We start from the raw sequence: 22,415 nt of genomic DNA, 5'->3' as shown, positions 1-22,415 counted from the left end.
GCTAGTTTGACACTTCACTAAGCAAATTTGAATTTGTTCTATAGGAGCTGCGTGGTGTGGTTTTTGGAAGTACATCTAAGTGTTTACTTCTTACTGAGACTTTACATTAATTTCTTACTCTGGTTAATGCTAGGAATAATTTCACAGACTGAATTTAGGGGGGAAAAAAAAAATGAGGGAGGTAAGAGACCAAAACAATCTGTGTGAAGCAAAGACTGTAGGCCAATTATTCAGGCACTGCGGTGGAGAGAACTTCTTGCTGTGGGAGATGCCAGAAACATCAGCAGCATTACGTGAAAAACTGCTCTCAACCATCCTATTACTTAAGAGCACGTGGTCTTCCCTTGGAAGTCCTTGGATAATGGCTGTTGGAAGCTTTAATGTAATTAATATAATGTTAAATAGATTAATATAATTTGGCTAGAAAACATACAATGATTGGCTCCCTTGATGCCTTCTGATAAGTCAAGTCTTATTATTTACTGTTCCTAAACTCTAAACATGTTCAGAGGAGGCTTGCCCCCTCTTTCTGTGGTGCTTTTTAACTGCCTTGGAAACTCTTTTTTTGGTGAGAAACAGAGGTGCTTTGAAAGAATCTCTGCAATTTCTACTTCAACTTTATTCTTTACCACAGTGTTGCACTACAGATTTTTGATTTTACCTCACTGATTAAAGTAATATTAATTAGTTTCTGATGGCACAGGCATATAAAAATGTCACTAATAACTGTCACTCCTGCACACAGATATCTCTCATATGTACTTGCACGTGCTTGAGTTCTAGATGATGAATGTGAATATGATTCTTCCCACTTGTGTTGGCTACAAAAAAGAATAATTTAATCTCTTAACAGCATTGAGTATTTGTTGGCTTTGATCGGAACTTAGACTTTTAGGGCTTTTTATATTACCTGTGACACTTACTGGTTTAATAAATACCGACTTGTTCAGAAAAAAAAAAAATTAAAAATTCTGTTCTCTTCATATGTTCAGTGGAGATACAGGAGCATAATTTATTCATTTAATTTATCTAACTGCAGAGTTGGAGGATCATTGCACAGTTAATGAGAAGAATGAATACTCTTTCTGCACTACAGCATTTAGACCCTGATCTTAAAACCAGTTTTTAAGGTTTAATTCTGTGGTTTGAAAATTAATTTAGATGAAGACAAGGTTGTTCTATGCTATCAGTCAAAAGGCCTTTAAAGTAAGCCCCCCATCAGATACTCTTCTTTCTCCACTCACAGCAAAAGCTCTGTTTGGTGGTGAAGCATTGTGGTTGCTGCTTTGATGCAATTTCAACAGCATGAAAAGATTTAAAGTAAGTTTTAGTGGAATGTCCCTGTAGTCCAGGGTCATTGATCATTTTTAGTGAACTTTGAAAACAAACAAAACCTTCGCCTTTTTGGTAAACTGCAATGGTATACTTTAGTATTTTTTCTTGATTAGGAAATAGACCTTCTGTGGTTTGATAGAACCTCTTAGTAGATGCCCACTTGCTAAACTCCCAAGAGTACCTTTCTTACTGTTCTTCTCTTCTGCAATGATCTAGAGACACATTTCTTGGTGTTTTTAGGATGCTTTGTAGACAAGAAGTTGCTTGAAATCATACCAAATACATTGCTTTTAACTCCTAAAATGCCTAGCTAATATTCAAATACAGAAAAGTTTGTTATTGAAAAGTTTACAGCTGAAGCATAATTTTATTGCTGTGAATAGAGTTTTATTGCATGAATCCCATTCCCAGTGGCTTTCAAAAAGACCATAAAACCCCCAAATCAACTAGATCCAGGTAATACTTCTCCTTCTGCAAGATAATGCCACTTAATTAACTGAGAATATTAGACAAGTTAGGATATAATATATGGGCAGACTGAGTCAGAAGGTACTTAACCTTGGAGTGTGGCAAAATTATAAATTGCACAGGATAACTGAAATGACTCTGAATCCATGTTAGACACTTGAGTCTAATGCTATTGTTAAGAAGTGAAGTAAGAGGAAACTGCAATAGGTTATTTGAATGAGATTTTAATCCGCAGATACTGAGTAAGTGCTCTAGAATTTAAGACGCTCTATCAATTATTTATTATAAGCTCAAATGAAAATACATTTTTGTGGTCTTTCCGCTACTGGGATTGAGTACTTGTCTGAACACTACTAAATTGATCATCTTTTCATTGATCAGTTTTAGTATCTCAAGATGGGTTCCTTTATACTAAGTAATAAGTATATAAATAAGCCCTTCTTGTTGAAAATTGTTTTAAAGATGTAGAATATGCATGGATTTAATGAAGCTTTTATTGTGCTGAGCTGTCAGAAAGCTGTAAAGCTGTTTTCAGTGCAGTCAAGAAAATTTTTAAGGCAAACCTTTTTAGGTTGGGCCTAAATACTGGAATTCCCATTTCTCAAACTTGAGAAACTGAATAATTGCTTTGGGTGTGGGTTAATGCAAGGTTTAGAATCTTTTTTTGGATGTATTGCTTTGGCAGTCTGTCATGCTATATCACCACAAGGTGCCCTGATGCCTTCTGATTTCCAGTGTGATAATTGTAAGCAAGCACTAGTATGTTATACCTGAAGAAAGGAAACAAAGAGGAAAGGCAACTTAAAGTTTTAGGAGACCTCCCCAGTGAAGTCTTTATAGACAGCTGAAATATAGGAAAATTTTATTTAGTCACCAGTACTAACTGGAAAGTGACACCTGATGATGAAGTTTCTGCTTGGCATAAAAGCCAGATTTCATCCGTACTGTCTGCTGTCTCCTTCATTCTGTCATTTAGTGTCATTAAAATCTTCATGTTCTGGTCAGTCCCATAAATTGAATTTAAATCTCAATCTCTTATTCAGTAAAGTTTGTAATGCCCTATGCATGAAATTGATGTCATGCTGGTGCTCTTCCTCCATACTTCCCTTTGACATCTAATTTCTTTTTTGTATACTCCAAGTATAAGATACTTCTTTTTTTGAGTATATTTGAAATACTCTGTTTTTAGAGCTGGGTTCTTCTGAGAAGTTCAAAGTACACAGCAGTTTATATTTAAATCTAAACTGTTATAAAATCATGGTTGGTTCATAAAGGTTGAAAGCCATGTGTTGTCCAAACAAGTTAAGAGAACATAAAAGCCCACCACCAACCCCCCCCATCCCCCACAAAACCTTCATAGCAATATAGCACTGTCTGTCATCAGGACTACATCTGGAGTTCTACCAAATTTTATTACTGAGATTTAAAGTCTTGTCCCATTTGTTTCAGGAAGGCCTCAGTCTATCTCTGCTTACCTAATGCGGAACTCTGTCATTGAATGTGGCAGATACTGCACAGGGTAAACCACTGAATGTGACTGGTTGATCCTTGTAAAAATATCTTCCAAGGCAAACCAATACCTTCTTTTATGGAGAAAAAAAAAAAAGAAAAGAAGACAAATCCAATGGTTGCAGTGCCTTGCTCCAAGCTCTAGGAACTTTCATGTAATTCATGATCTGCATTGTGATCACCCCTGTAATAGCTACCTAACTGATAATGTTGGCAAATCATATTTGTGTTACTTTTGTCCTATCCTGCCTCTTGTAGCTCTTTATTGTAGGAATTTGATAAGTCCATTTGTCCTGATGAATTGCTAGTCCTTGGGGTACTGTGTTGCTTTGAGTGATTTGACTTTTGACAAAGGTTATCAGTGAGCCTCTGCTTAATTGAACCTTTATGTTGGGTTCAATTGATAATAAGCCCCAGTGTAGAACTGACCTTGCTGGAGCAGTGTGTTAACTCTGTATTGTAAATGCTGACCTGCTGTAGGAAGGGAGAGGGCATCTTCCCCTCCTGGTCTGATCAGATTGACATCATATATTTTTCAAGGCAGTTGAATATAGCTCAGTGCTTTTGAACTGTTGGATTTTTTGTGTTCCTGCCTGCAGCTGCATGTCTTGAGTGAAAACAGGATGCATTGACTTTCTGTAACCACCTATTGACCTCTGTGCCCTTTACATCTGAGTCACACAAGGCAACGCTATTCTTTTAATCCTTTTGTTGTCATTACTTGCTGCTGTGAGTCACATAAGACGTTTGTGTGCTCCTAGTATAAACAGTCTCATTTATTTACACTTACGGTTCTTACTGCTTTTTATTTTTTCCATTTTTCTTCTATGAAAAGAAAAAAATTTTCCCCTTTTTTTGCTTTCAAAAATCAAGTTGTGTTTAGCATGACAGTTTTCTTGCACATCATTTTCTTGGCACATCATCTCAAGTGTGAAGCAAATTCTTTATTGCATACATATTTAATGTTGTTTCACACAGTAAAGTCTAAGAGACTTTTATCTTTCCTGATATTGAACTTTAGAGGTGTGTATAAGATCATCTCCAAGTTGATCAGGTAGTTTTATTTCAAGTAGAAATGGAGTAACTTTTTTTCTCCTTATCTAGTTTTGATGTCATTGATTTTGCTGGTTCATTTGCACTATCTTAACATTCAGTTGCTTCTGGATTTATACTTGATAAAAGTAGGGGTCTTTTAGTTTATTCTTTGCAGTAATAAGATTTTTTTATGTAAAAGTCTGCTATTAGTTTTATGATCTCTGTGTTGTGCCTTGCTAAATGATGACACTCTTAAGCCTGGATCTGTGGGATGTGCACTGCAGAACCCACAGCTAAAATCAGTTTCTAGCAGATGTGATCGTAGTTGTGTCACAGGCTGCTGTGCTGGCTGTCCTTTTCCCACCACTGATAGAAGTGCTTTTCTTTCAGTGGCCCTTGCATTTTGCAGGCTGCCATTAGTAACATTACCGATGGCTATAAAAGGCTGTTTGCTGGTTGTTTTATTTTTATCCAATGTTATGTTCTTATTTTAGATACATGAGAAAATGCACCAAACTACTCTAATACCAAAAGTAACAAAAAACTTCACTGCACCTAATCTTCTGCAGCTGTATGTTGTTTCCAGTGTCTTAAATTCTCAGTTGTGGCTCTTGGTATCTACAACAGTGCTTTGAAAGGATGCTTTGTTACAATTGGTAGTGTGCTTGTTTTCAGCTGTAGATCATGTACTTCCATGAGAGCTTAAGCTCTCAGAATGTGAGTTTCTTTGGCCTCTAGAATTCAAATATTTCATCTGTGTAATGACTGTAGTTTCCAGTATAGAATATACATTTTTGTTGCCAATAGTGTATGCAGAGCTGTTTTTAAAGAAAATTATGATGAAGCTGATCAAGAAAATTTAAACTTTGGTAGCAATGAGCACTTTAAAGCAGTCTTAAAATGTATGTTGTACTTTTGGAGCTTATAATCTAAGATTGTCATATCTACGGAACTGCTGGCTATGCAGAGGCTATATTAAATACATGTCAATGTAGAGCTCATTTCACTTACTTTGACTTCTACATATTCAGAATTTCTCAAATACTGCAGTGTGCTTCCATGTGAGAAAGCAGCTGAAAAAGTCATTATTCAGTATAATTTTCAAAGTTCTTTTGCTGGAAGCCTTGGTCCAACATCATGTATATATACGTAAATATTTGATAACCTTTTATGGAATTATGCAAAATGGTACCAATTCACCTTAGAGGGTATTTAATTTGCATCTAATAGTGCTGAAAGATCTAGAATGTATGATTTTTTTAATGACAAATTAAAATTGGAAAACAACTTATCAAAGTATGAAGCCTGAGACCAAACATAAAATTAATATTGTGTAATTTGGATTCAGTCCTGGAGTTATGACGCTTCATTATAATCCAGCCTGACACCCATCTTTATTTATATGCACTAACATCTCGGAGGTGGATCTAAAGTCTGTTTGCTTCTGGTTTGCAATGGTTTTTTTCTCCAAGAGCAGCAGAAAGCCTTAGTGTGCAGGGAAATAGGACCCAAACTTTGTCTTGAGGAGAAGAAATGAAATTCTCAAGTAGTGATTTTAGTTATATCTCTTGCAGAATGGTTTTACTTTTTCACTCTAATGTATAATTTTTCCTTCTGTAAGTAGTTAATTTGGAAGCAAATAGTATGGGAACATGATAAATAGGCTTTTTTCTTGCAGAAGCAGTGAAATAAATTCAGACTGTTTAAGCTGATCTGTTATATGGGCTATACAGCTAGTTTAGTTCTGTCACCTTTGGAAAACTTTCCTGAGTTTATTTTGCAAGCACTTCTGCAGTTTGTGTAATATGCTCACATAAAAGATACAGACAGGAGGCAAAGTACGAATAAATCAAGTAAAAATCCTACTAATGCCAATATTTTTTTTCCCCCCTTCAGAGTTATTTTTTAAATCCAGACCCATACCAGATATACCAGTATAATCCACTAGCTCAGAATAACTTTATAGACAGATTTTCTACTGGTGAATTCATTGGTACTTCATATGATGGTTGGCTGAAATAAAATAAAAGTAAAAGCAACATGTGATACCCAATGTGTTCATAGGAGACTTAGTTGTAACGGGCTTTGCAAGTGATGGGTTGCTTGTTTGGTTTTAATTATACATTTACTGACTTGCTGGCAGCTATTACTCAATCTGGTTTTGGTGGTTGAGTAATGTGTGTTTGTGCGGAAGGCATTAATAGCAGCTTAAATAGGCCTTCACATGCACACGGGTTTCCAGTGGGAATGGTTGGAAATGGACTGATTTCCTCACAGCCACCCATGGGGTGTCAGGTTTCCCGCGGGCGAGCAAAGGCTCATATGGAAAACAATCTGCCTCGCTGAGCGTGCCCTCCTGTGCAGCCCCAGCCCGTGGTGGCTTTGTGCAGCCCTGGGTGCTTTTCCAGCTCCAAAGCTTGCTCTGTGACTGAACAGCCACCTTTCCGTTCCACGGGAAGGAAAAGTGAGGGCTTTTGGTCTGGGGTTTCTGCAGCCTCAGGGGTAGTGGTGGTTTTCCAGCGGGAGGCCTCCCGGAAGGGGGAGTGTGCTTGGCTCCAGAGCAGCACCAGGGCTGCTGGAAGGGAGGATGCTGATTACAATAATAAACAAATGCCGGGGATAGATTACCACACGGCTGTCAGAGCAGGCGGCACCAAAGGAGGAGATCCCCAGCGAAGGCTTTGGAGGTTGCAGCAGGATCCTTTGCTGAACTTTTTTTTTGTTTGCACAAAGGAAGTTACTTTTTAGACTTCTAATGGGCCTTGGCTTTTCTGTGGCGCAGCATCTCCTGGGTGAAGCGAAGAGGGCTGGAGGTTCCTGATTACTGCCATAGCAGCACCAGCCCATGGTGCTGGCTCTGAGGAAGTTAGAAGAGAGATGGCCTCCTGTCTGGTCACACCGCCATGCTCCCTAGGATGAAGTGTGCCTCATCCCATTTTAACTTGTCTGAGAAGCTGGTTTTTGGTGCTTTCTATAGACAGAAATTTCTCTGGGTTTTTTTTTTTTCCCCTTGAATGGAGCAGCATGGAAGGATGTGTTCCTCCTCTCCACCTGTCATACACCAGCAGGTTATAGCTTCTCTCACTCAGGGTCACTGAGACCAAGAGCTTGGGGCGCCTGCCAGAAGCACTCGGGTCCTGCAGGTCATTGCTGATGTGAGCTGGAAGCAGTCCTGGGGAGGTGTGGAGCCAAGGAGATCCCCGCAGTGCCATGAGTCAGGTCAGCCCTGCAAGGAGCAGCACCCAGTGTCAGCGGCTCAGCCCTGGGTGCCCAGCCCATGGGAAGGAGCGGGGACACAGAGCATGTGACGATGGCACTGTGTGAACTGTTCCCAGGGGAACACAGCCCAGGAGAGGGACACACACTGGAGCACTTGGAGTATTTTGAGACTGTATAGGTGGGAAAGGAGAGAAACTTTTTGAAGGTTATAGACTTGGCTTGGAGGACATACCAGGAAAATGTAGGCTTCGGGAGACGTTTAACGATGATTGGCCTGAACTTCAGCTTACGTGAGTTGCTGACAAAATTTGAAAAGGTATGATAGGCACTTGCACACATGACTTTGAAAAAGGCTGTGTATGCCTTTGAAAATGACACAGTAAATAAAAAAGGCCGGTTGATGTTTAACTTATGTTTTCTGTGTTGCTGTTTATGTCCTCATGTGCACTCTGTTTATGGAAATCTAATGTTGCTTATCTTCCTCATTTCAGGTCCTACAAGATTACTTTTAGAGCATGTCCTCTGATGGTGGGCATTTTAATTACTTATTTATTTAATTATAAGCTCCAAAGGAAATGAAGAGCAGCTTGGGCTTTGCTAAGTCAAGGGTATAAGGGGATATTACAGGCTACCTGTGACCTTGTTCCACTATTGGCATAAAGCAAGTGCTCTGAAATTTGCTGTTAAATTTAATTGAATGTATTTTAGTTGAATTGGAAGATCTTATGGTGGCATTTAAAGGTAGAGTTATTTCCAATGAATATGCAACTTTCCCCTTGTTTCATCTTTACTTCTTTTATTCCAACTAGTTTCTCTTTCCAGGTTGTTTGGCAGCAGTAATGCTTAGAGGCAGGAGATTTGGCTTTGAAGTGATTGTGCTGATGAGCAAGAGACATGAGAATGTTAAAGAACAGATTGTTTTCATCTGTTTATCAGCAGTTCTAGTGAAACCTTACTTGCATGTTGTAACCACTGTTAGATTTGCTTTGTCGTTTTTTTTCACCATACGAACTTCCTATATCCTGCACGACCACAGTATGTAACAAAATACAAAGTAGTTTATTTATGAATTAAGATAAAACACCTTAAAAATGTGGTCTCACAGTAAGAGAGCAGTTTGCAAAGCCTGATTCTGTGTTTTTCTAAACTTCAGGATGTTCTTCTTTTAAAGCATAAACCAGTGTTCTTCTCCTCAGCAGTTACTAGTTTACCAGTTACGTTTATCAGGGAGAAGTATACTTGAAACAGTCACTATTCAGGATCCCACCAGCATGACTCTTTCAAAAGTAGCTCAGAGTAACAGTAAAAGCATTTGTGATCTGACTTCTTCACTCTCTAGGTTACTGGCTCCTCACTTGCTCGCTGTCTGTCATCTGACCTTCACTCTTCTCTTGTAGCTGCTGCTGTGGTAGCCTGTCAAGATAAGGACACGTGCCAGACCAAGATGCTTCATGCGTTCATTAAGAGAGAAATTTTTAGCCGGGATTCCTAATATTTTATGAATCATACAAGCCCTGGTATTTACAAGCTCCAAGCCCTCCCCTGTGACTTCAAATATTCCAGTGTTTATCTAAAAGAAATTGATCATAGCAATTCTCACCAAAACTTAGAGGTCTCACAGCTCTGCTGTATTTTTTTAGCTTGAAGCTTGCTGTGAAGTTTTGTTGTCTACTGCGCTGAAATTTGTAATGCAACATAAAAGGCTACTTTGGTGCTGGAGAAGGTTAATGTTTTATTTGGTAGACTTTCATCAAAAAGTCTAAAATTTTAGTCTGTGCTTATATAGCAAATTTTCTTTTCCTTTTTTTTTTTCTTTTTTGAAGCAAGCTCCCCTCCTGCCCTGCTTCATCTGTCCCTCTTATGATTCCCCACACACCCATCCTGTCCTTCCTGAGGTGTTTGCTGCCAGGAGAAACAGCCTTATGACAGCAATCCTGGCTTGTAAGCTACTTTCAGCTCTCTGGATTCATTAATATATGTTCTACAGAGAGAATGATGAGTGCTCTTACTGTGGTCGTAATGCAGAATCCAGATGGCATTTGCAGAAGCTTGCACGACACTCCCTTCCTATGCAAAAACAGAGTCACATTACACTGCAGTAGGCAGGGCTGCTTTGGCTTTGTTCAGTCATACTTATGTGACTGCTGGAATTAGTATTAACACATTTATGGTGCCCCTCAGATGTTGAGTCTGTGCCATGCAATGGAGTTGTTGAAGGCAGTGTGGTGTTCTCAGCCTTCCTGTAAGTGCATCATCATTCTTGTGATAAAATGAATCTTTAACTACACCATATGTCACCTCTTATCCAAGAGGCTTAAGTGCAAGTAAAATCAACTTCTTAGAAACTTGATGTGTTGGTACAAAGCTCTTGGTAATAAAAGCTTTTGAAAATTAGAAGTGAAAAATGTCCCAAAGTGGGTTTTCCCCCAAGCAAGTTCTGTTTTTTCTTCATGAAATGTCTGATACTTTAAGTAGTAAGTACATTTTGGTCATATCTACAGCAAATAGCTTTGATCTTACACTTTAGTTGAGACAGCTGTAGTGATGCTCAGTATGGTCTGTGTATGACACCTGAGTGAGGTTTGATGTCCATCTTTATGCATTTCTGGCACTGGTGGATTTAAGATAATGACAATTCTACATTAAAGTTTTCAATGTGTACAGCTACTTCTGAATGGGAATTCATTGTAAATGGATCGCTTAGCAGCAGCAAATAAAAACAGCCTTTTCAGGCTACTGCAGGCAGACCTCTGAAACAGCGGGTGGGATGAGCCTTTGTAAAGGCATGACTGTTCTCTGACATCAGAGGAGAGACTTCCTGGATGAGATGAGATTTTTATAGCCTTCTTTTTATACGGGCGTCTCTTTTTCCCAGCAACCCCCAGAATTTAAGGCTGAGACCAACAGAAGCCCAGTTCCCTTTCACAATGGCCACTTTGATAGACCTCTATCATGCCCTAATTCTTACTCCTTCCTTAAGAGTCATCAGAAAGTGAAAAGCTCCAAGTAAAGTAGAGGCTAAAAGGAATATCTGCCACAGCAGTGTTCCCAGAGGCAGTTGGCAGAAGCAGGTAAAATGTACTTGGTTCAAGATAAACTAAAAAAAATTAAAAAAAAAAAAGTCCATTCCTTTGCTACCTGCTGTGAGACCTCAAAGAGCCACATTCTGGCTGTGGTGTGGCATTATGTCTGTGGCATGCAGTTATGTCTTTTGGTTGGCATTGACATTTTTCTTCCACCTATTCCACCTGGAAGATTTTTCTGCAGGTACTTTGATGGGCAGTCATCACATTTATTCCTGACCTTTGAAAGAGGCAAGTGCAGCATTTCTCTAACTGTGTCTTTGCTGACTTAAACATTGTCAGTGAAGGCAATGGACAATAATTTTTGTGAGACTTGCAATTCTGTGCACCCGTTCCACTCACAGGCATCATCTGTATTGGGTGCAAGAAGCACAAAACTGTTCTGGCAAAACAGCCTGGGAGTAACTTTTGCTAGGGAAAATGCAATTTTTCAAGCTGATTTTCATTTCTGAAGAATCAGCTTCAAGCCCACTAATTTCTTTTGAGATAAACGTGTGGTTCAAAATCCACATACAAGAGATGGCTTGTACCTGGGGATTAAAAGGATGTAGCACTCTACGTGCCTACGCAAAGTGCTGCCAGGCTTGTTGCACAGCATCAGCATTGTACCTGTACGTCCATTTCTTGCAAGCCATATGTGGTTTGCATGGCATAACTTGCCATCCCCGATATGTGGTCAGATGTTTATGAAAATGCCGTGGAATTCTGTTTCCTAAGAAACAGAAAAATAATTGGAGCATAATCCAGAATTTTGCTGTATATAGAGGGTTCAAAAAACTTTGTAGTAAAACATTGATGAGTACTGCCTTTAAACCCTCTGTGAAGCTATGATTGGGTACAGAATGCTGTTGACTTTATTCTTGAGAGACCAAGTCGAGTTTTGTGTCTTATATGCAAGAAAAATTTGTTAATAGTGAGAATTCAATGCAGTAACACTTTGTATATTTTAAAATGCATTGTTTCTTCTACTTTAATTTGGCCATGTAGTTTTCTTCCATTAGTTGTGTTTTTATCTTTATTAGTTGTGTTTTTATCTTCAACAGAAGTATTTGGGCCCTATAAAAAGGGAAATACTTTGCCTGTGTTACTGCCCTTACTGGTATATTGCCAATACAGACAAAACCTGAAAAAATGTGAGTAGGAGTGAATCTGTTAATAGCTTAGAGATTTGCAGAGTGAATTAGAGACCCTCTGGACTCATAATTTAGAAAAAAGACACATCGTGTGGGTTTGGCTTGGAGGTTTCTTGCCGTTTATAAATTATGATAGTTCCCAAAGGACAGTTATGCCTAATGCTGCAACTGCTTTTAACGTATCCTTGCAGTCCATAAGGGGGAAAAAAAAAGACAAAAGTTTAATAGCTGGTTGAGTTGGGTTCCTAAGTTGGGTTCTGTTCCAATATTTGTCATATACTTCCTTTACCTTGGGCATGTCACTCCAGTCTGCCTTTGGGCTCTAGTAGCAACTTGGTTTTGGGTCCTTCTAGTAGCAACTTGTTCTTGGATCCTTTTCAGTATTTCCATCTGCAGCCTTACTGAGTGGCACATATTTATACATTCTTTAAAGACACACGCTCTTCAGTTGTTAATGCATGATCATTTAGATTTTATTTGGTAGGAGTTAAAGCAAGAAGTAGGTTTTTTGTTATGGAGACAAGGTTTAAAATCAAATCCAAACATAAAATGAAAACTTGAATTCTGCAGGAAGAAAGGTGAAGGGGGAGAGAAGCAAAGAAGGCAGAGAAGATTCAGAATGGAAATGAAATTTTGAAATCACCACATCAAAGTGGGAAAAGGCAGCAGTTTGATCTTAATACTTAAAAGGAATTTAGGGAAGTAGCAATGTTTTAATAGTCTGGCTAGGGTTAAGTACATATCTAAATGCCAAGCTAGTTATTTCTTCTCCTTTCTACCTTTCAAACTTTGGAGCTTTCACCTTGATTTATATATAGGATCATTTTTTCCTCAAAAAGCTTCCTTTTAATTTAGGGCAATAATCCTCTAAGCACTTGCATGTGAACAAATATGTTGACCTCCTACAATAAATTATCAATTCTGTTTAGCAGCCAAGTGCACATAAATATTTGCAAAATTAGCAAAATATGGCATCTCTATAGTAGTGCCTTAAAAAAAAAAGTTGATAAAGCAAGAAGACATTTTCTGTTTATAGTGTATTTTTTTGGGTTTTTGGTTTTTTTTTCCCTGTTGTGTTTTTGTATTGTTTTTCTCTTCTCTGCTCTTTGATTTGTTTCACATGCACTGGGAGACCACTCTGACCCAGATCCCAGAAGCACTGGGCTAAGAGCAGTGATGGAGTTTCACAGTTGTATCCCCCTCTTTATATGGCAAAAGCAACAGAATTTTTCCCTTTTCTCCTGCATTCTCTAGTGTGTTGCCCCTGTGACTCTGAATATGGGAACTTCCATGTCATAATAGGGGAATATTTAGAGTTTCTTCTAAAATACTGCAGAATTGAAAGTGGATTAACACTAGTAAGAGTTAATCCTCACTGGGACCCAAGCAGGCATAATCAACTTTTTCCATCCCATTTTTTGCCACACAGAGGATAATGGAGAATCAAAGACCAAGAAAAAGGCAGGAGAAAGAGAAATAATAGATTAGGAGGAACATAAATGGGAAGAACTTTACAGAATGAGTCATTTCCACTTTGAAGAAAGAAATTTGAAGGTAGGGCAACCACATATTTACAAGTAAGGGTTGAAGGACTTTGATAATATGGTGAATAAAGGAGCATATTACCAATTGCTAGCAATTACAGCAGTCTTAGGATAAGATGGGAGCCCATCATCCAGAAGACAGTACCTGAATAAAAATCCAAGTGGTTTATGTTATTATTGGAGAATAACTAACTTATTGTGCCCATTTCTTGCTGATAGTCATTTTTCACATCCCACTTTCCTGCTCTACTTCTTCCATGTGCCCACTGATGTGGGGTATGTTATTTAAATTTCTCTCCATCTTGTCTTTGAGGGCTGTGACAAACTTGCATTCAATAACTTTATCAGTCCTGTTGGATTATCTATCAGCTGGCGATGGTTGGTTATTTTTTCACCTGGAAAATGGAAAGCAGAAATGAGAGAGAAGTTAATTATGAAACTTTATTCTTTCAACTGATTTGTATCAACATGGTTATTACAGATTGGACTCAAGAATGTTAAAAGCAGATTTATTGTACCATAATCAATGTAACATGATGACTGGAAAATGTAAGAATCAAACCCGTTGTGAATGAAACATTTTTGAGCATGCGTGCTGAATTGTCCTCTCAAGTAAAACCAAAGAAAGCTTTATGAAGGTACTAGAATGAATGGATTTACAGTTAATATTGTGATTGTAGGAGGAAGATTAGAGATCAGTTTGTTTTCAATGAAGTTGTCATTTGCGACTTAGAGGCAAAGAGAAATGTTTTCCATGACCCGGCTTTTGTAGCACAGATTCATTGCAGTTAGAATTGTAACTGCTGTGCAGTGGCTGTACCTCCTGCTCTGTGGGATTGAGCTGGGTTTCACTGCACCTGCATGTATGTTGGAGTTGTAAGGACAGGAGCTGCAAATATTTTCAGGTGAGCATCTCATTCAGCTAGTGACTCTTCCATCTTATTTGGGTTGGCTGATCATCAGACAATACCATTTTGGTTTTTCCTTTTAAATGTCATTTTTTTTTTCTATGTTTAGAATGGTGATTTTTATTAGGTTGTTTCAAAGACAGAAAAAGTGGCTTTAGAGGTAGTTGTCCAAAGTCACACAGTAGCTCTTCTGGCCAGACAGAGTTTCACCAGCGCCTCCCTCCTTCTCTCACCTCCTTTCCCACTGCCCCATCTCTCCTCTTCTTCACCTGTACGCTGACTTTTTTGTTTTCTCTCCTAACTCTAGAAAGCTTTAATTCTATCTCAAATTCATGGCTACTTTTCCACTTCCATTTGTATATGTGCCAACAGGAATACGTCTTTAGGATGGGGCGGTACAAAAGCCCCCTCCTTTTCTGCTTCTGGGAACAGATGGTGATTACTGAGGAGTTGATTGGAAGAATAAAAACCTTTAAGGAATTTCAGTTATTTGATTTCCTCCTATTTACATCTGCATCAAGTTCCTGTCATAATCTTTGCTGATTAATCCTATTGAGACAGCCAGTACACCTCCTGGCTTTCAACACATTTACACTGCATTATTGGAGTATAGATAGATGTGATGTATGGATGCTAGAAACCATTGGCAGTGGTGCAGGAAGTTTTGTTTGCTCTTTTTATGTGCTTTAAAATAATATTGTGCTCAATTAGATGAAGACAATATCTGTAATGTGTTTCTTGAGGCAGATGGTAGATGAGAGAATAAAATGTGTTTAATTTCTAAGGGGAGGAGAAATGAATCAACAGAATGAAAATCACAAGCTTTTCTTTTTCTTTTCAATATTTACTATGAAATCCAGATTATATTACATCCTGCCATTTTATGTCTATCTCTCCATATATTCAGGCCATTATGTAAAGTAGCTTCATTGTAAAAATGGACTTTTGGTTGCTGCAACAGTTTAGCTGCAGTTTAGGGTTTTAAAGTTAAGATTTTAGTTATATGGTTTCATTAAATGTGACTTAAAATATTAGATAAAGGCTGCATTTCACTAGACTATTTAAAGTTTCTGGAATGTTTTGTTTCAAAGAAGAAAGAGATGACATAGGTAAGGCTGAATCAGTGTAATTTCTGGAGAGGAAATGAGTTGTAGTGCATTTGCAAATGCCACACTGTGTGAAATGCGTGGGTGAACAGGAGACAGTTAGTTACCTTCAGTGCTACAAAACACAACATCACAGAACTTGGGGTTTATAAATCTATTTCCTTTTTCACAGCCTTGGATGACTTTCAGACTCCTTTTCTCACACTTTAGAAAGCTAGACCTTTTGTAGTGACGTTAAGAGGATGGCAGGTTTTCTCCTGTGCTTCTTTTATCAGAGACACCCAAGGAAGCTGGAATCCATGCTCTGTCCTTGTGCTTAGGAGTACTCATGAGAGTCAGCTCTCCCCTCCTCTACTTACAGAACTATGTTTGAACTTTTCTTGCTGGTATTTCAGGACATCCAAGCTGAGATTGATGCCCACAATGACATCTTTAAAAGCATTGATGGAAACAGACAGAAAATGGTGAAAGCCTTGGGAAACTCTGAGGAAGCTGCTCTGCTCCAGCACCGGCTTGATGACATGAACCAGCGCTGGAATGATCTGAAGGCAAAGTCAGCTAACATCAGGTGAGTAACAAAAACATCCAAATGTGGTGGGGCACAGTTCCTTTCTTCTAAGAGGCTTGACAAATATGATCCCAGCACTGAAATGATCTATGTACTCTCTTTCATGAAGGACCCCGAGTGGAAATATAAAAACTTGGTGAACTTTTTCACCAGGTAAGCTTAACTACATGTTTTCTATTCAGAGCTTCACAGTTGTAGTTTGCTGACCTTGTACCAAAATTTCCAGAAAGTGCATTGAGTGTTTCCTTATTGCAAATCAATGGCAGTGTCAGTGAAATAATTCTACAAATCTGCCATGACTTTGAAAAGAAATCAGAAGTTTGTTTATGGTTTTGTTTTTACAAAATTTTTATTTTGAAATTACTAAGTTAATAAAACTTTCATCTCAAGTATCTTGATCCATTTAATTGGTTTTGAATTATTAATTCAAATTAATAATTCAGTTGCTGCTATTCAATTGAAAATTTTTTTAAAGTACTTCTTAATCAAGGGATGCATTTTGCAGTTTTTTGACTATCTGTGCCAAGCTCAAGTGTGGTAATTGTTAAATCTTTGTGATGCCAGTTTTGAAATAGATACTGCCATATTCATTATTGAATTAAATTCTACATGAAAATGAATTACATAGAGAACAATTTCTAGAGCTTTTAATTGCAACCACTTGCTTGTTGGTTTGAGAAAACTGTTCTTTTAAAACAATGTTAAACATTCATATGAGTATTCCAAATGCCAGGAAAATGAGCCAACCTTGAAATTCAGGCACAAGAATTTGAATGACTGGAATAGAGGGGAAAGTTTAATATTTACTTTTCATGTCCACTTACCCCATCACCAACCTTCAGCTGGTGAAAAGTTAAATGAAACTGTTAAATCAGTTCTTGAAAGCCCTTGGAGAACTTGAAGATGAAGGACTTGAACCCAAAGGACCGAGCAGATTGGTGTGGGGGCTTGCGGAGACTGGCTCCACCACATACACAATTTAATGCAAGAGCTGTCGGACTTGAGTTATGAGCTCTATTCACTAGTCCATGTGAGAGAAAGGCAAAAGCATGCTCTTAAATTAATAGCTTATCAGTTGTGGAGTCCTAGCAAGAAGCATTGGGTTGCTTGGTCATAATTTGGGAGAAATGAATGGCCATGAAAAAGGGCCTTCAAGCCACTTATCCTGTACAGCTATGAGTTCCAAGGCTGTAGTACAGGAAGACTGATTGTGCAGTCTGTGCAGAAATTGGGAATACATTTTCTGAATACAGACCCATCTTTTCAGTTCTTCAAATGCATGGCATGTTTGTCCCATTGGGGAGCATTAATGTTGCTCTGCTGGTACCTGCTGTGCTGCAGAGCCACATGTCACTGGAGATCAAAGAGTAAGATAGGCAAGACAGAGAATACTGGTGCAAACCTAAGAAAAGTAAATGAACCTTTCAAATCTCAGTCACTACTGAAAAAAGCATAGTATTCCTGAGTTCATGTATTTTGCTCTGCTCTTGGATTGCAGTTCACTTTTCTAACTTGTGCAAGAGTCCTGAAAGCCTTCATAGGGGAGTAACAAAGCACAGAAGTCTGTTTGCCTTCAATTTTTGCTTTCTTGGTGTATCTTTTTACAAGGATGAATTGGAAAGCAAAATTGTATGGATGACTCTAGTGAGAACATCTAACTTTTAGATGCTAGGACTGAAGAATGAAAAAGCTGATTGTTTCATAATGGGTTTTAGCTTGGCATAGTGCTTCTAAATTAAAGTTTCTGTAAGCTTTTTAGAATATTTTCAGGTGTGCGTACATTGCAATTATTCTGATTTTTAATCGCTGAAAGCACTGCTCTCCTGAAGAGAAAACAGTATGAGGTTTTTTTTAAAGGCAATTTTTTAGGGGGGATTCTTTTCTCCTGGGGTAGGAGGTGTGAGGATGTTAGTGTTTGGGGGAGGGTAAAGATAGACGTATGGGACAAACAGAAAAGGAGTTTCTCTCTGTTTCTCCATATTTAGACCACCCACCAATCTTTTTTTTTATTCCGTGTTCCCTTGTCACTCAGCAGGAAAAGTGCTACCTCTATAGAAGAATCAAAAGCTGAGGAGGTCTCCAGCTGTGAAGAGAGCCTCTCAGGGTCAACAGAAGGGGAATTGTGTCAGAGTTGCTGTTTTCTGGATGATTTTATTCAGCATGGGGAGGGGGAGGGAGGGTTCCTCTCAGTCTGGTCAGTTGGATAGGAGCATCTGTGTTCTTCAGGTTCATCCGGGATTCCCTTAGGAGTTCTTTTGCATACCCAATGGCTGCTGCCAGTGATTTGTGCTCCAACTCATGCTCAGAAACAATCATCTATAACTGACCTCTATTTGATCAGAGCAGATTCCTAAACCATCACTTGACCTAGTAAATCCCTGTGTTTACCAATTCATTTGTCACATGAACACAAACACCTGAAGCTTTGTTTGCGGGTTGTTTATCAGTAGAGTACCAATTTCAAAGCAAAGGCCAGGAATCCTGAGAGAGGGAACAGAAAAGCCCAAGAAACATTTCAGAACTTCTGCATAGTTTATCTTCTGCCTCTGATAATGTCTGTATGACAAATATAAGCGTGATACTAAAACTTTACACTGAAATGCAATTTAAAGCATATCTTGACTCTCTTGCTCCTGTGCAGCATTTGCTTTGAATGGGGTTTACTGAATGTATGTTTCTTTGCTCCCCAGTAGAATTGAATGCTTGTGGCTGCTCTTCAGCTGCTGCATCTTGCTTTCGTTTATGGGATTGCTTTTGATAAGATTAAAAGGATAGTATTCTGGAAAAATCCAGGCTGATGTGATAAGTTTTTCCATGTTTATTTTTTCCCTTTAATGTCTTTCTTTGGGAGGTTAGGTCACTTTGTGCTTGGTGAAAAATTTTGAAGTCCCTGCTGGTGTAGTCCATTTCCTCTCCACCCCCTGCTCTACCTCTGCAGGATTAACTTGCACGGGACTTTGAAACCGTGTACTTTCTAGTGTTGTTTTTAGTATTGACTTTAATTTGGCATGCACACAAGTACTTAGTGGTAAATTATAATGCATTTAATCCTGTAATATATGCAATATCATTCACATTTATATCAGATTAGTTGTTTGACTATTAATATTATTGCATTGCACATTACAAAGTGGTGAATCACCCTTAAATTGTCCTTTATCTACTTACAGGAGTTTTTCTCCTCCTTACAAAGCTCCAATTTATTTTTAATACAAGAATTCTACTAAATAATTAGAGCAGAATCTTGAAGCCTCAGAGAGTGCCAGTTTTGAGGAGTGAGAGCTGCTTTTATGTGCTACAAGCGGTAATATGTCATGATGAATAGAGATTTCACTGTCAAATGTACAGAAAGCTATAAATCTGAACATTTTAATTGTAGTTGCTACTAGAAATTCTCAAAGATATATCTATATTTTTTTTAGCAAACAGAGTATAATAGCAACACTGCAAGTTCAAATGTGGGGTGCCCTGGCTTAGCTGAGAGGGCAATGGTTCTCCTCTGCCTGATAAGTAAGAAGTAAAACTCTGTTTTCATTTCAAGAAAGAAGGGCCAGGTCTGAATACCTGAAAAAGTATCAGGAGAGTAGAGACAATTAATTCCACTCAGAAGCTGCTGGCCTGCACACCAAGGCCAGCACAACCATGCTTGTGCTTCAGTGCATGGTGGGATGCTGACTCTGCATTTAGGCCTGACTTGCTAGCAGCTTGTTGCAATTCAGTGTTGAGATAAAGGTATCAGTGAGAGCAATAATGGACAGTAGAAACCATAAGACACAAAACTGTAGGCAATAAAATGTAATTTCTAGGAAATACTTTAGTTTCATATTTTTTCCCAAGTAGTTAGCTAAGTGCTTTCCGTCACAGGACTGAAGGAGAACAGGTTCCTCTTCCTAAAGGTACTTGGTTTATCATTTTCAAAAATATGGACTTTTTTTTTTCTTTGTATTTCCCTCCTTGTATACTCTTACTTGACTGCTTTATTGCTTCATCTCTCCTAGTATTGCTGGGAGATCCAGTGTGGCCAAACTTAAGCTTGTGTTGGATTTAACCTTGTAGCACATCATCCCTTTAATCCAAATGTTGTTGTATCAGCCCCAAACATTCACTCTAATGTCATTTGAAATGATAATACAAGCCAGGTGAAAGTTTCTAGGTGTGAGTCACAGGGAATCAGAAAAAAAAAAAGCCAACAGTGTGCCGAAATTAGAAAGGGAATAGAATTCAGTTCATTCATCCTTCAGAAGCAGGAAGAAACTTGCAGAACTGGTGTCAGACTACACTGAAAATCATTCAGCTCTACTGCCCCATCTGTGTCAAGAAAGAAACTTTTTCTTTGCTGATATAAATTAGATAAATGCTGATCTTGAATGACAGCATAACAAAGAATGACTGCAGTAAAAGAGGGGTAGCTGGTCCCTTTTGAAGATTTCTATGCATCTTTTAGGCACTGCAGGGAGAAGACACCAAGTCAAGATATTTCTGAAAACTATAGAAAAAGATATTGTGGAGTTTGACATTTTTTGTCAATTAAAGTGAGGAAGATTCACTGTATTAATAGTCTAACAACTCAACATTGATAAGAGATGATTTATTAAGTAACCTGTGTCACTGACTGATATGTTCAGCAGCACAGGCAATTTGCTATTGATAACAACTGGTAGAACATGCTGGATTTTGCTTTTGGAGAGTCAAGGTCCTGACGTGAAAGAGTTCAGGTTTGCAGTGCTTTAGCTCACAAAATGATGTTTGTGTGTGTTGCACAACAGTGGTAGAGTAACAACAAAACACAGGAATTTTTTATGTTGCTTGGACATTCAGTGTTCAAGGTTTTAGATGAGTTAAAGCACCAGAGACATATTTGTCTGTGTTCCCCTGTTTCTCCTTTGCTTATTTTGATTTGCTGTGCAAAGTGTTCTGAAATAAAGATTTTTTTTTTTTTTTATGCAAAGTTGCTTCGCAATTAAGCACTTGAAACATTCTCATCTTAATGATAAAGTAATTTTGTTTGTTTTCCCAAGCTGGTTTTGCCATTCAGGGCTTTAAAGATGCTGTTGTGCTGTCTCACAGGGCTCACTTGGAGGCCAGTGCAGAGAAATGGAACAGATTGCTGACATCCCTGGAAGAGTTAATCAAATGGCTGAATGCAAAAGATGAAGAGCTGAAAAAACAAATGCCTGTTGGAGGGGATGTTCCAACCTTACAGCAGCAGTATGACCACTGCAAAGTAAGTTGCTTAAGTTTTATGGATATGCTACTGTGAATTATAGAATGAAGCAAATTTTTGTACGGGAGAAATGATGAATGCTTCCTAGTGACTAATTTCTATAAAAAAGCTCTAGGTCTCCACCCATTTTGCTTACCCGCCTTGCCTATTAAAGCACAACTAAGATACACTATACCATTTCATCTAAACAATTTTTGAGACATTTGTTCAGTCTGAACACTTACTTTCTTAACTGTTCCTTGATATTTTTGGAATTTTAATAGATGAAGCTGTTATTTTACTCTTAAAGTTAATGAAGGCATGCAAAAGTAAGAAGTGACCAAGAATCATGAAAGCAAAGATGATGTAAATTCAGTAAAACTGTGAACAGTGCCTTTCTACGTGTTATTAAACTCACCAGTGATAGCAGCCCCCATGCACATTTACACTGCAAAAATGACTCAAAACTATTTTAGAGAACTAAAATTTTTCTGTGCCTTGTACTGTTGTAGCTATAGCATGCTGTTCTAGTTTCCTGGTTTTGCTTGTCCTGTTCTGGTTTGTATGTGACAGACTATTAATTCCTGAATAGTTCTCGACAGTAAAAAAGTCTCTTGCATCTGCATTTCTTCATTCATGTAGCATGTGCAGTCTATCTTGCCAACTCTGATCAGCAATCAAGTGAAGATGGTTTTGCCATTGGAAAAATTCAATCTAGTAAAGCTGGTTCCATCTCATTTGTTGATCTGTATGGTATAAACAGGGAAAGAGAACAATGCAGCTTTATATAGCTAATTGCATGATAAATATGTTCCCCTCTGCCAACTACACTGGTGTCTTTTCTGCTGTGATGTTTGGTGAGGGCAAAATTTGAGTTTGGAAAAACTTACTAATACAGAAATACCTAGAATACTGTGGGGAAGTACAAAAATGTAGTCTGTCATGAGCAGCACTTTTGCATCTTCACTCCAGAATAGAAGTGCTTAAGGAAATCTGCATACGTTTCTTCTTAATTTAGTCTTTTAAAGTAATTTATTAGCATAAACTCAGGAACTTTGTTTCTTGAGAGTTCATCTCTTCCTAATCCACTTAAAGCATCAGGCTCTGTTTGTAGGCACATCTGCTATGATTCTTTTTATAATGATCAAAAGGTGGATTACTAGTGCCAAAGAGCAATAAAAGGCTGAAACAGAGCCAAATATGATTTTGAAGGAGGTCAGTGGAAGGTGGTAGACCTCTACAGGTGGTTCTCTAAAGGCTTGTTTGTGTCTTGTGTAGATTACAGTATGTGCATGGTAGTAGCA

The 22,415-nt window shown here is 38.3% G+C and overlaps 1 protein-coding gene across 8 annotated transcripts in view; it reads left to right on the top strand.

Annotated features, from left to right (window-relative positions):
* Positions 1-22,415, top strand: part of UTRN (utrophin) — a 338,373-nt gene that overhangs the window by 207,090 nt on the left and 108,868 nt on the right. For 7 of the 8 annotated variants that reach the window (XM_059841749.1, XM_059841750.1, XM_059841747.1 and 4 more), the window contains 2 exons: positions 15,736-15,908; positions 20,976-21,132. In XM_059841749.1, coding sequence (XP_059697732.1) covers positions 15,736-15,908; positions 20,976-21,132 — 330 coding nt within the window. Of the gene's footprint in view, positions 1-7,400; positions 7,883-15,735; positions 15,909-20,975; positions 21,133-22,415 lie in introns of those variants that run through there. The other variant, XM_059841754.1, reaches the window with a different exon arrangement.

The sequence above is a fragment of the Haemorhous mexicanus genome, chromosome 3 (genome assembly GCF_027477595.1).
Source record: "Haemorhous mexicanus isolate bHaeMex1 chromosome 3, bHaeMex1.pri, whole genome shotgun sequence".
NCBI classification, from domain to species: domain Eukaryota; kingdom Metazoa; phylum Chordata; class Aves; order Passeriformes; family Fringillidae; genus Haemorhous; species Haemorhous mexicanus.
Note: the sequence above shows the minus strand (reverse complement) of the source record. Positions and strands in the feature narration are given on the sequence as shown.